Source organism: Sorex fumeus, unplaced genomic scaffold (assembly GCF_029834395.1).
Source record: "Sorex fumeus unplaced genomic scaffold, SorFum_2.1 ptg000029l, whole genome shotgun sequence".
NCBI classification, from domain to species: Eukaryota; Metazoa; Chordata; class Mammalia; order Eulipotyphla; family Soricidae; genus Sorex; species Sorex fumeus.
In genome coordinates this window covers 10,970,062-10,984,699 of record NW_026606086.1, presented here as the reverse complement: position 1 = coordinate 10,984,699, position 14,638 = coordinate 10,970,062, and the positions used below count along the sequence as shown (strand labels likewise).

The following is a 14,638-nucleotide window of genomic DNA, read 5'->3' as shown; positions in this document are numbered from 1 at the left end:
TTTTCTGTTATGATATTTCCCTTCTCATTTCTGATTCGGTTTATTGGGGTTCTTTCTCTTTTTCTTCATAACTCTTGCCAGTAGTCTATCAATCTTCTTTTATTTTCTTAAAGAACCAGCTCTTGGTTTCACTGATCTTCTGGATAGCTTTTGAGTTTCCATGTCATTAATTTCTACTCTAAGTTTTATTATTTCCTTCCTTCTGCCTGGTTTGAGCTCCTTTTGTTGGACCTTTTCTAGAATCTTGAGCTGTGAAGTCAGGTTATTTATGTCTGCCCTTTCTTGCTTCCTGAAAAATGCTTGCATAGCTATAAAATTTCCCCTCAACACTGCTTCAGCAGAGTCCCACAAGTACTGGTAGCTCATTTCTTCATTCTCATTTGCTTCCAGGTATCTTTTGATTTCTTCCTTGATTTCCTTTCTGACCCACTCAGTGTTCAACATTGAGTTGTTTAATATCCAGGTGTTTGATTTGATTCTCCGTATCTGTGTGTAATAAACTTCTATCTTTAATGCATTGTGGACGAAAAAAAGAGTTGATACAATTTCAATCCTTCTGATTCTATTGAAGTATGTTTTGTGGCACACTGTGTGGTCTATCTTGGAGACTGTTCCCTATGCACTGGAAAAGAATGTGTATTCGGTTTTGGGGGGATGTAGAGCTCTGTATATATCTATTAGCCCACTCTCTTCCATTTCTTCCTTCAAAGCCAGAACTTGCTTGCTGAGCTTTAGTCTGGTTGATCTTTCAAGAGGTGATAGAGTGGTGCTGAAATCTGACTACTATTGTGTTGCTACCAATGTCCTTCTTGAAGTTTTTAAGCAGTTGTTTTAAAATTTTTCCTGGCCCTTTTTTGGGTGCATATGTGTTTGGTCATGGTCACGGTCCTCCCATTGTTCATCAATTTGCTCGAGCAGGCCCAGTAACGTCTCCATTGGAGACTTTGTTGTTACTGTGTTTGGCATATCTAATACATCACGGGTAGCTTGCCAGGCTCTGCCATGTGGGCGAGATACTCTCGGTAGCTTGCTGGGCTCTCCGAGAGGGGCGGAGGAATCGAACTTGGGTCGGCCATGTTGGCTGCATGCAAGGCAAACACTCTACCTCTAACTTATTTGCCCTTGGTTGAAAATGAGTTCATGGGGCTGGAGTGATAGTACAGCGGGGAGGGCATTTGCCTTGCAGTTGGCCAACCTGGATTCAATCCCCGGCATCCCATGTGGTTCCCCAAGCACTACCAGGTATAATTCCTGAGTGTACAGTCAGGAGTAACCACTGAGCATAATTGCCTGTGGCCCCAAAAGAGAAAAAAATGTGTTTAGGAGTGTAATTTCTTCCTGATGTACGTATCTGTTGATAATTTAAAAATGGCCTTCATTGTCCCTTCTAATCTTTTTGAGCATAAAATCTATGTTGTCAGATACTATCCTGGTCACCCCAGCTTTTTTCCCTTTTGTTTTAACATGCATTTTATTTTTCAGTTCATTCTGTAGAAACTGCAAATATCATAATGCAGAAATTTCACTTTTTCAGTTTCCTGAGCTCATAGGTCACATTTTTTTTTTTATAGTGAGACATCATGAGGTACAGTTGCAGACTTACACTTTTTTGTGCTTGGGTTTCAATTATACAATGATCAAATACCCATCCCTCCACCAGTGCCCATTTCCCACCACCACGGATCCCAGTATCCCTCCCCCCCACCCATTACCCCTATCCCACCCTGTCTCTGTGGCAGGGAATTCCCTTTTGTTCTCTCTCTCTTATTGGGTGTTGTCGTTTGCAAAAGAGGCAATGGGTGACAATCATGTTTAGTCTGTAGTCTACTTTCCGCATGAAGGATTGTTTTCCATCCTTTGACTTTGAGTCTGTGTTTGCTCTGACTGTTCAGATGTGTTTCCTATAGGCAGCAGAATGTTGGGTTCAGTTTTCTAACCGATTTTGCTACTCTGTGTCTCTTAATTGGTGCATTTAGACCATTGACATTGAGAGAGATTATTGTCATGGGGTTTTGTGTATCTTTCTGTAGAGGTTTGTTGTGCTAGTAGGGGTTTATCTTGTCTTACAGTGGTCCCTTTAGTCCTTCTTTTACGGTTGGTTTTTAGTCTATGAAGTTTCTGAGATGTTGTTTATCCAAGAAATAGTGTATGGTTCCTTTGAGTTTGAGTGAGTTTAGCCAGATAATTATTGGATTATTTCATTGAGTTTTTTCACTATATCCCCCTCATTGTCTTTGTGCTCACACAGTTTCCTCTGACAAGTCTACTGTAAATCTAAGGGGTGCTCTTTTGTATGTGATTTCCTTCTTTGACTTTGCTGCTTTCAGTATTATGTCTCTATCTGTGGGATCTATCATTCTGATTATGAGATGTCTTGGAGTCTTTTTATTAGGGTCTCTTTTAGCTGGCACTCTTCAGGCTCCTTGGATCTGGATGCCTGTATTCTTTAGTTCTGGGGACTTTTGTGTGATGATATCTTTAACTGTTGCTACTTCATTGGGGTTGCCTCCCTGTCCTTCTGGTATTCCACTGATTCTTATGTTGTCCCTCTTGAATTCATCTCCTCAGTCTCTTATTCACCCGAGTTCTATTTTGAGGTCTTTTTCCATTATATATTGTTTCCTGTATGCTTTCTGCAGGTCATCGTCAAGCTCACTGATTCTATGTTCAGCTGTTGTCATTCTACTGCTGAGGGTACCCACTCAGTTTTTTATTTTGTCTACTGAATCTTTTATTAGTGACATTTCTGCTTGAGCCTGGCACACTACCGAGAGTATCTCGCCCACACGGCAGAGCCTAGCAAGCTACCTGTGACGTATTCAATATGCCAAATACAATAACAGCAAGTCTCATAATGGAGACGTTACTGGGCCCGCTCGAACAAATTGGTGAACAATGAGAGGACAGTGCTACAGTGATACAGTGCTACTTCTGCTTGTAGCTTTCTGATTTCTTTTCTCATTTCCTTCTGTACTTGTTGGTTGTCCGTTTCACGGTTTCTTTCATTTCATTCTTACATTTACTGAATGCTTGTTCCACCATTTCTTTGAGCTCATTGAACATCCTCAACATTTCATCTCTGAATTCTTTGTCTGAGAGATTTCATTTATGGGAGTCTCCTGTTGTGGCTTCAAAACTCTTTTCTTCATCCACTCCTTGTGGGAGGGATCTTCGCTGTTTCTTCATGCTGTTGTGGTAGTATGGAGGTGGGTCCCTCAAGGTCACTATCAGTGACCACCTCTCGCTGCAAGGAAGGAATATAAATGGGCTCGGTAGATGGTGGTCTCTTTTTTCCCCCTTTAAGAATGCTACCTCTTTGGTTCTCCTCTGTGCCTTATGTTGGGACACTAGTGTAGCTTCAGGGGATGTATTCGTTTTCATTGGAATTATTCAATCTTTGTGTTCACTGTTATTTTGGTGTTTGGGGGGAGTATTTTAATTGGAATAGGTTAGTAGATTATTGGCCTAATGTGATTGGGAAAGCCAGGATGTTCTCTTCAGAATTAGATAATGGATGCTGAGCTGTTAGTCCAAATGCTGGGAAAGGGAAAAATAACTGCGGTGTCCCAGAGGCCACACCCACCAGCCATTTTACCTTTGCAGGAGGAGGGGCAGTGGGTCACTTCCGTGCCTCTGTGGGGTTTGGAGCTCGCCTCTGGCACACCGGGGGCTCACAGGGTTTCCCCGAGCCAGAAACTCCATGGAGGCCTTGCCTTGGAAAGGGTAAGTGTCTCTTTCTTGGATTTAAATATTGGTTTCAAATATTTCCCTACACAGACAAGATTTGCTATAAAAATATCAGGATTTTTTAATCAAAATAAAACTATGAAACATGCAAAAATGCTACTCAGCAAATAATGCACATATCTTTTGTAAACTAACTCAACAAACATTAAATGATAATATTAGATTAATCTTGACAGAACACATCGATTTACTATACTCTTTCTTTTTCATTTTAATTTATTCTGTTTTGTGGGCCACAGTCAGTGGTGTTCAGCGACTCTTCTTTATTCTGTGTTCAAGAGTGACCAAATAATGTATCAAAGATTCAAACCATGGTCTAGGATTGGCTACATGCAAGGTAAGCACTTTAACCTATGTGCTATCGTCTCTCTGTCCCCAATTTACATTTCCTAAGTCATACTTCGTTTATAGAAACTGTGCATGTTTGTTTCTATTACTGAAGAAAAATGCTTTATTTAATTTATTACCATCATGGCCATGTCATTGTTAATACACTAGAAGACATTAAATGAGATGTTATCACTTGTCTACCGTGATTTGACCAACGCAATATGTGAATGAGCAGAGCAAAGATGAATGTTTTAATTAAATTTTTGATGTACAGAAAATTGGAGAGAGGAATTTAAGTCTATTGATTAGCCAGATATATAGATGGAAAAATGATCACCAGTTCAGTGAAATAATTGAAAATAGGTTCATTTTTTATTTGGAGTAAAATAATTAGAAAATTAAGGCTCTATGGTTGATTAAGATTGATTATGAAATTATGTTTGGGTGGGTTCTATGGTATAATGAAAAGTTTTGATTTTGTATGTTAGGCAAAATAGATACAATGTTGGTGAAAGTATATAAAAATATGTATATGAAAAGTATAGAAATGTAGAGTATAGAAACCATACAGTATAAAAAGTATAGGAAAATAGAATTTTGTGATAAGAAGATAGAAATTAGGCAACAAACAATGGAAAGATTTTAGAAAGTCACTAATTGATATTTAATAAATAAGTGATGATTCAATTTCTAGAACGCCCAGACCACCAAGTTTCTGACATAGAGCACATCTATAACCACACTAAACCAAGGTGAATGAATCAGAAGAAGTTGTCTTTAACTGCTCTTTGATCATGGCAAATCTACACCAAATCTCGGATTAATTTATAGAAATTGAGCTGAAACCCCAAGTGAACAAAGTTTTCACAGAAAGGGATAAAGGGAGGGCATCCAGACCGATTAGAGATAAAGATGTCTCACTAAGAAATAGTCCCCCCCTCTGACCCTCCCCCCCCCACCCCAAACACACACACACAAGGCAACAGACACATTGGAATCAGAAAGAAATTTATCAGGTGCAGTATATCAATCTGGAAGCAGGAGGGCGCACTTATCACCCTTGCACTTTAATCCAGCAACCCCATACATTCATTACAAGAACAAGAGGCAAGAAGCCCAATATTGTAAGTAGGGGTTGAGTCACAGGCTGATGTCAACTTAAGGATCTCTAACAACATTGTTGATAATGCTGAAGGACAGCATATGCCACCGCGTTCTCCACTGTAGCAAGTACTGAGGAAGACTCCATCTACCCCTAGCCAGTAGTCCAATATGGTGAAGGTTAAGAAGAAACCATTATACATTACACCTAGGAATCAAATTAAGCACCTTATATCTCAACAGTAGACATCTGACACCATGCAAGTACCCCCCCCAAGAATCTATCTTGCAGACCTTACAAAAGCATCACCAGTCAGTAAGGGTTGCCTCTATTGGCTATGCTCCCTGATGTTCCATAGCCAGCCAGACTGTTCCTGGACAGCCCTGGGGTACATCATCAAAGAGTTTCTGCCTCAGAACAGGCACTACAAAATGTAAAGTCTAACTTGTACTACTGTCTCCTGTAAGAGGGGATGATCTTCTAAAGTTTACTTGCATGTTTGTGCATGAAAATATTATAGTTTTAACTATGGTTTTGTTTATATTGGGTATGGATTACAGTTGTTCTGCCATAGAGCTGGTGTATGGATTTATTTCACTACAGAAGTGGCACTCTCATTTAAAACATAAATTCCTTATAATAATATATAAGAAATCTTAGAACCTGATTTGTCTACCTCCCACATCACATTTCTTTGCTTTATTTTTTTCACTTCTTTTGGTCTTCAATAAATAATAAAAATCAGTCCTCATTCTGGAATTTTTGTTTAGTTTCTGGATCACCCCAATGCTCAGGGCTTACTACTGGCTCTGAACTTGGATCACTGTTCATCGGACTAGGGGTATCTTATAGGGATCCAGGATAGAACTGGGCCAGCTGTATGCAAAGCAAGAGCCCTACCCATTTTTCTGTCTCTCCAGCCACTAATTTAGGAACTTTTTAACTGTTTTTTTCTTCCTTATATTTCAATCCAAATTGTTTACTCAATTGTCCATTTTCATTGTTTAATGAAATAATTTTATATTATAGTTAATGGTTCTATAAAATAATAATATAAATGCACAAGAAATACTAAAAATTATAAGATAAAATTATGACAATTATGTTAACATATTGGCTTTTTTTTCACAGACTGAGACGGTCGCAGCTTTGAGTTCCTTTCTACTATCAGTGACAGCAGAAAAAAATACATTATATAAGATACAACTTGAAATCTAGTTTCAAGAGTTATACTTGCCTTGATGCCCCATCAGATACTCAGAAACTCAGAAAGTTTCATAGATAATTACACAGTTTTCTATAAATAGTGGAGCAACTGTGTCCTTTAGGGAAGTAAGTGAATGTTGAATAAATACATAAATTTCATCCCCAAAGATAATTTTGTAGAAGTTGATAAAATAAAAATCACAGTGCGCATTAGTGAACTTTGTGCAACAAAAAGACTCAATATGGAAAGGAAATAGATAAATTCTATAAAAAAGATAAAATAATAAGTAAAATAAACAAAGAACTAGTATCTAGATAAATCTTAGACTTTTCTAAAATGTAATAGAAGATTAGAAAGCCAAAGAGAGAAAACATCAAATGACAGACATGTCACAGAAAATAAGCATATATTTGAACGAGTGTGAAAAAGTTAAAACCACCATTATTATTATTATTATCCTGACCATCTTTTTGTATGTAAGACAAAGGAATGAATCTGCATTATTCACCTGAAAATATTTATTCTACTATATTAGGTCTTTCACTTTGCTTCTTATTTTTCACAATAGTAAGAATATATGATTTACTTCTTATAGTCATGGAAATACTATTTTTTGAGTATAGTGAGAAATAATAGAATAATGTTCCTCTGAAGAGAAGAGTGGGGGTCATGGAGTATGAAAGTAGTGCAAAGTGAAATACCTTTTCATTAGTAATATCAAATGCCTTTAAACAACAGTTGGAGTAAGTAGTGATCACGATTAACATTTAGTAAGTATATACATGCTTGTTTAATTTTATGTTTTGTCTTTTAGTTTTGGTATATTTCACAGTAACAGATTTACTTACACCGCAATTTTACCATCCGATTCTATAAAACTTTGCTCAATTAAGAAATATGAGGCTATTTGATCAGGGTTTCTCATCCTTTCTCTAACCTTGTCATCTTCCAACCCTCCACGTGTATTTCATTCCTGTGGTAACCCGGTCACAGTGCTTGACCTCTTACCCACTCTATGCTTCCGCACATTAGAAATAGTCAGACATGGTCCATTATCAAGACAAGGCTTTTAATTGTCAATAGAAAAATGAGTGACAGTGTGCCGATATGATGACTCAAGGATCAACAGTGTTTGACCAAACAGGATAGTAAGATGGTGTTGAAAAAGAAACTATCTACAAACTAAAAACCACCTATCCCAGGGGATCCTTCTCTCCAGAAGAGAACAAAGTGGGGTGGCTACAACCCAAACTTGCTGTTGATAAAAACAAAAGAAGAAAAATGTCTAATCCCAAGAGGTGAATGTATCAAAATATTCAATAAAACTTAGGTAAGAATTAGAGACTGTTTGCTTCGTTGTACTTAGCCAGTGAAGGGAGTTACAAACTAAGGAATGCAATATCGGTCTGACGACTGTAATTGCACTGCTTCTCAGGCAGTGCAATTACAGGGATCAGTTGTTATCAAAGCCATTCTTTCCCTGCTCTTCTACTTTCTGAGTCTATGCATATTTAGACAGATGGGATATTTCTCACACCTATTTATATATTTTCATCTGAAAACCCCTTGGACTATAAGGGGCCTGGCCCAGATAGCCCACAGTTGAGAAGTGCTAAGTTTAGAATGGAAACATGGTGTGGAAATTGGATTTCTAAGCCTTAGTCCAGATTCTACTACTTAGTTTGAATTTTAGCAAATCACTAAAGCTTCTCAAATATACTCCCATTCAGGATATATAAAATAATAATGTTTCTCCCCCCTTTTTTTCATAAAGTTATTGTAAGGAGTAAGTGATTTCAAGTCTACGAAGGAGATGCTCAAATGTGAAGAGGAGATATGGAAAAATTCAAAACCTGTTGTGTGAAATTACATAAACATGGTTTTCATTCACTGACAGTATCACAGAACTTATAGAAACTGACATTAAAGCAGAGGGAGTAGACTGTAATATTTTCTTACCGTGTCTATTAGCTGAGAATAGAGTTCATGACAATTATCAAAAATATATTTATATGTAGAATCCAGGCAAGCTCTGACACAATCTTTCACCACCATGCTGGCCTTGGGAGGATTTTGCAGCTCCAGAACCTGATAAATAATTATTTAATTCAATTTTTAACCCAGTTACAAATAACTCAAATCTATTTAATACAGCACAAATAACTCAAATACTATTCTAAAATGATATTAGTTTATCTCCCTATGTTAAGGGAAAAAATGTGACCTTTGGAATATTGTAACTGTGTAAATATAGGCATTTTAACTTTCAGAGATCACATTATAGTGAAAGTCACCATAGTTGTAAATATTCAAGTAGAGGCACAAAACCTAAGGCTCTTTGAAAAGGCTCCCGTGTGTATTTTAAAGTTAGGTTATGGGACATGTAAGACCATTATGAGACTAATAATCATTTAGTCAAGAACAAATAGTGCTGGGAATTGCTATATAAAATTACAATCTGGCTAACTTTGGAAGGGCTAACAGAAGTTACTGGCATATTGAAAGGCTTGTTGTGAGAAATAAGTTTTAGGTTTTAATAAAGAAGTGCAAGGTTTTAGACAATAATTAGTACAATGGATGTGGTCTCAAATTAGATGTGATTTGGAGACCAGGAGTACAATTTCAAGAGATTTAAAACTACTAAGCATAGAAGTAGATATCAAGTATATGTCTCGGTTAAGTAAGTCTATAGTCATGGAAATTAGTTATAAAATTTGAATTTATTAGGTTATATAAAATGTAAAGAAAGTGCGATGAATATGCTTAACGGAAGCAAGAAAAAAATTGTGGGCAATTAGAGCCCAGTGACATAATAAGAGTCAGAAAGAAGAGCACAATGAATACCAGGGGGAAAAAAGAAGTCAATGAGATAGCAAAAAGTTTAACAAGAGGGTTTGGGGAAAACCTGGAAAAGGGGATTTTATAGAGTAGAGTCATAAAAATACATGCTAAATGCTGCTGACCTTCCTCCACTTGACTCTTGGTCCTTGACATTGTTTTCTTTAAATGTTTAAAATTTACCTCAAGGAGAACCCTATACAGTAGTTGAAAGGCATTTTCCGGAAGGTGCAAAGGCTCAGAAAACAATTAATTCTCCTATTTGGATTAAAACGACAAAGAACAGGTAGCAGGAAAACTCCTCATTCAAGGAAAAGGCTATGCTTTTGTTTCAACAGATGGTAACCCACTAAGAAACTTTGGGTCCCGTTGCATCTCTTCAGGAGTCGAATTCACCCATCTAATTTGGCCCTCAGACCGTCAAAGACTCCACCACCCTAAAAAATCCAACTCCAAGCCATCATTAAACCTGTACTGACTGAAAGTCAGGAAACAGAGGATCTGCCGAAAAAAATGCAATCCCTATAGATCAACAGAAGACATCTCTAGATAAAGGTCTCTAGCTCCTTTACATATCATGAACATTCCTTATACCCTTCTTTTACAGTTTGTGGATTGGACAACACCAGGAGCCCATATTTTGGATTAACAATTCTTTACTTTTACCCTCTCTTTGGAATTCACAGGTGCCTCAGCTCCCAAAGGAGGAAGGAGTGACTTTTAATAGGAACAACTTTTCATCCCTCTCATGGATCCTCCTTGATTCTCCCCTCACCCACTCTTCTCGCCTTCTCCTCCCTCTGGTCCTCTTACAGCCTTAGTTAGCTCCCAAATCATGAGGGGTTTGGGGTAGCAATTACATATAAGTGTGGTCATATAATTAACAGATATAAGTTCTCCCCCTCAGGGGAAGCTTCTAGGACAAACTCTTGTTCAGCAAGAAGACCCACCTAAAAGCAAAATACCATCAATGGGTGTGTGTCTCTTTTCCTTAGTTCAACAACCATTTAAACATTTACCTTAATTATACTTCTTAATAATATTAGTCATTTTGTATGAATACAGTAAGAGATACATTAAGCTTATAGGATGGCTCTCCTGGGTACATCTCGCTATAAATCTCAGACCACAGTGTTCAGGCCAGATTAGTCTTTCCTAACCCTAGAAGGGTACTAATCCAGTTGTTACTTTTTGGATCATGGCAGAATTTGTCCATGACCATGCTCTTAACTTATATTTAAGTATTATGGTGCTTGGCCTGGCCCATTTTGATGCCAGGGTAGCTCATAGCTTGCTGTGGGTCTATCCAGTTCCTTGTCGGGTCCCTACTCTGGGGGTGCTAGAACTTAGGGCAAGTGAGGCTTACATTGAGAAAACAGTTGCCCAAGGAGTGAATATAATTCGGAGTGAATTAACTCCCAGTTACAAAAGCACAGCATTAACTGTCTTTCTGTGTATATATAAAAAGGACATTGCTTTAAAGCAACTATGCAAGAACAAAAGGACAAAAGGAAAGCAGTATTTCACTTACAATACAAATCCAGTGTCCTTAGAAGGATATGACCTTACAAGTTAACAGAGTCTGACTGGGGATAAAGGTGATTGACAGGTAGAGAAAGCAGAGCAAAAGAAAGAGGTTACAGACAAACACAGAGGAAAGGGAGTACCTCAAGAACACTATGATGGGTGTAACCCAATAAGCCTAAACTCCCTGTGGCAATGGAGAAAGGATATACTAAATGTTAAGCCTAAAATCTATAGAGCAATATTCAAATAAACAGAGAAATGGGAGTGCCTTGGGACCATTGTGATGGCTGTAACCCAATAAACCTAAGCTCCCTGCAGCCAGAGAGAAAGGACAAACCAATGTTATCCTACACTAACCAAGATCAAAAAGTGAAAACTAGATTTTGCAAAGTGATGGAGAATGGCGTTTTTGATGCGATAGAGTAGAAGTTGAGAATTGGTATAAGAACTAAGCATGGGTTTTAAGATTTAGCATTGTTAAGCATGACTCATATTTTAAAAAAACAAACATTTCCACAATGAGAAATAATCTAAAGGAAACTGAATGAATTTTCTGCAATGTATTACCTACAAAAGGAATACCAACGAGAAATAACTGAACAAAATTAAAATCCAATCAGATACAACTTGATTCCTATAAGATGAGCTAAAATTAAGAATGAAAGTAGGGAATCTTTCTTTCCAGTTTTCACTAGAGTCTCACTAGAAGTGCAGAGGAACAGAAACATCTTTTATATTTCCACTAGAAATGAAAATTGTCTATGTGTTTTGAAAAATATTTTATCTCTATTCAATTTGAACATACATTTGCCAAGTGACTCAACAATCACACTCTTAAGAAAATGAAAACTTATATATACAAGTATGAATAATTATTTACAAGAATGAATATAAATGTGTTTTAGTTATAATAATACCAAACTGGAAGAAAATTGTGTCTGTAGTACACACATAACTAAGATTACTAATCTTTAAGAAAATGAAATGTACTATTGATAACATAAACATGTGTTTTTATTTTATTTGCATGTTCTAGAACAGGCCATAAGGACCAAACATCCATGGCTACCAGAAGTTGATAGAGGTGCTTAGTATAAGAGAATTTGGGAGGTTTAGTTCTGTATCTCTTTGTTCTTGTTGTTTACTTTTGTTTGGGGGTCACATCTGGCAGTGCTCAGGGATTAAACCTGGCTTAGATTTTAGGGATCATCCAGGCAGGCTTGGGGAACTATATAGGATGTGGGGTTAGACTTCAACTTGGCTGCATGCAAGCAAGTGCCCTACATGCTGTATTATGACTCCCCTTAATTCTGTATCTTGACTGTAGGGGTAATATTATGCAACTACATATTTATCAAAACAGAAACAATTGTACAACAAAAAGAATGAATTTCACTACTATAGTAAATATTGAAAAGAAGACAAAACATATTTATAATAGGAGAAAAGAAATTGGAAATAAAATGTATAGAGGATTATTTAGAGAATTTAGATATTAAAGACTAGATACATTAAGGTATAATCTGTAGATGACTGTAGCATTGTTTTAAGATTTAAAAATGAATCATATTTTGGGTGGAGTGCATCTGAGAGGAAAATATATAATTAAATGAAGTGGGGAGTAAGTTCTCTCATGTTTGCCACTAGTTTCTTGTAACAACTTTATATAACATTGTTATCTGGTACTGTGTGTGTGGCTTGTGGTTAAATAAATTTTAGATTTTATTTGTTCAACAATTTAAGGTTGGTGATTGAGAAATGGCATTTGTACAGTCACTTTCTTTCCTCTCTGGTTATCCAACCTCTCAGTTGTATTAAAAGGCACCATTTAGGAATTCTAGAAAACTTGTTTCTGAACCTTGATTACCACTGATATTCTCTAAATATTAGTTCAGTAGCTTCAGCCAGTTGATAAGATGTTAGGAGCTAAGTAAAAATAATTGTTTTTTAAAAATTGACATGAAGTCTATTTCAATGACAATCGCCCAATTTAACCGCAATTGAGAACAAACTTGATTTTAATTAAACATTGAAGAATCTAAGTGACCGTTCGGACCCTATATATTTTTCTTTCTTTTTGTTAATTACTGATAGAATGCCACACTGCTATTTTGGATAAAGTATCATTGACAATCATTGAGCTGGAGCGATAGCACAGCGGGTAGGGCGTTTGCCTTACAAGCGGCCAACATGGCCGACCCGAGTTCGATTCGTCCGCCCCTCTCGGAGAGCCCGGCAAGCTACCGAGAGTATTCGATATGCCAGACACAGTAACAACAAAGTCTCCAATGGAGACGTTAGTGGGCCCGCTTGAGCAAATCGACGATCAACGGGAGGGCCTTTACCTTTACCTTTATCATTGACAATGGGAAAAAATGCATTCTTATTTCTCTTCAGAATTTTTCTCAGTAAACATAAAAATCTCTTTCAAAGAGCAAAATAGGCTAGTCCATGGCTTGCCAAGTAATCAAATTATTATCAAGTAGTCAAATTATTGCAGACACCATGGCACTGAAGTAGAAGAAAAATAGCTAGAAGGAAATGCCTTAATACTTTGGTAGACAGTAAGTAATTATACTAATGTATTAAGTGATGAATATATTCCTACATAGATAGGGAGGCGTATTTAATTTCCCACAAGTGAGGTGAATTTAAAAGAGTAGACAATACTTTTAATATAAAAATGAGGAAAATATCTCTGTTAGAACTAAGTAATAAGTAAATTTCATTTCTAAAATAGTGTTTTTAAGCTATGTAGCACTGTCCTCCCATTGTTCATAGATTTGCTCAATTGGGCCCAGTAATGTCTCCATTGTGAGACTTGTTATTACTCTTTTTGGCATATCGAATACACCACGGGGAGCTTGCCAGGCTCTGCTGTGCGGGCGAGATACTCTCGGTAGCTTGCCGGGATCTTCGAGACGGGTGGAGGAATTGAACTGGTCTTGGCTGGGCCAGTTGCGTGCAAGACAAACGCCCTACCATTGTGCTATCGCTCCAGCCCAGTGTTTTTTTTTTATATCCATAAAAATTAATTAAAATTAAATTTAAGTTAAATGTATTGGACTATCTTAACTATGTTCAGTATAATTTGTATCTGATGACTCATTCAGCTCAGACAAAGACACCTCAGCTTAGTTGCTGGGTCTGAACAGTGGAGCTCCAATGAAGAGTAATGCCAGAATTTTTCAGGGAGCAATTCTGCTGCTTGTACTGAAGCAGGGAAAAAGATAAAACAAGGTACCTTCATCCTGAAAAAGGCGATACTTGTTAGCAGGTCAACAGTTGACTTCAGGTCTTGGAGTCTTTCAGCATTGCTGGCAGGAAAGTTTTCCTGTATAACCAAAGGGGTGGGGAAAATATCATCATTAAATTCTATTTGGAAGTCATCATAAAACCAGATTTTAGTGAAAAAGTCAGAACTTCCAAGTATTAAAAATAACCCTAGATGGTTTTTACTTTACCATAAGACAGAGTATAAAAATTTTGACAATGTTTCTTAGTGTTAGAATGTCATATCAGTCTAATTATTCCCAAGTTAATAAAAATATGCATAACATCATTTTTAAAAATAATTGTCTGAAAATTTTGCTACTAAAAGAAGGGAGAAAGTCTATATTTGGATAAGTTTATAATATTCTCAATATGGATAATTCTTTGCTTTTTTACAAAAATGCTTGGGGAAGTCAACATGTTTCACAATTACTTTCAGCAAGAAACAAACTTAAGAGTTTTAAAGATTTGGACAGTAGAGACAGTACATTGGGTTCGTCACTTGCTTTGTACAAGGCCTGCCCAGATTTTATCCCTGGCATTCCATATGGCTCCTGAGCCCTGCCAGGAGTGATCCCTGAGCGAAAACTCAGGAATAAACCCTGAAACAACCA

At 37.0% G+C, this 14,638-nt stretch overlaps 1 protein-coding gene across 1 annotated transcript in view; it reads right to left on the bottom strand.

Annotated features, from left to right (window-relative positions):
- Positions 1-14,638, bottom strand: part of UNC13C (unc-13 homolog C) — a 626,361-nt gene that overhangs the window by 291,618 nt on the left and 320,105 nt on the right. The window contains exons 15-16 of the mRNA XM_056115400.1: positions 13,996-14,085; positions 8,346-8,474 (exon numbers count right to left, since the gene is read on the bottom strand). Coding sequence (XP_055971375.1) covers positions 8,346-8,474; positions 13,996-14,085 — 219 coding nt within the window. The remainder of the gene's footprint in view (positions 1-8,345; positions 8,475-13,995; positions 14,086-14,638) is intronic.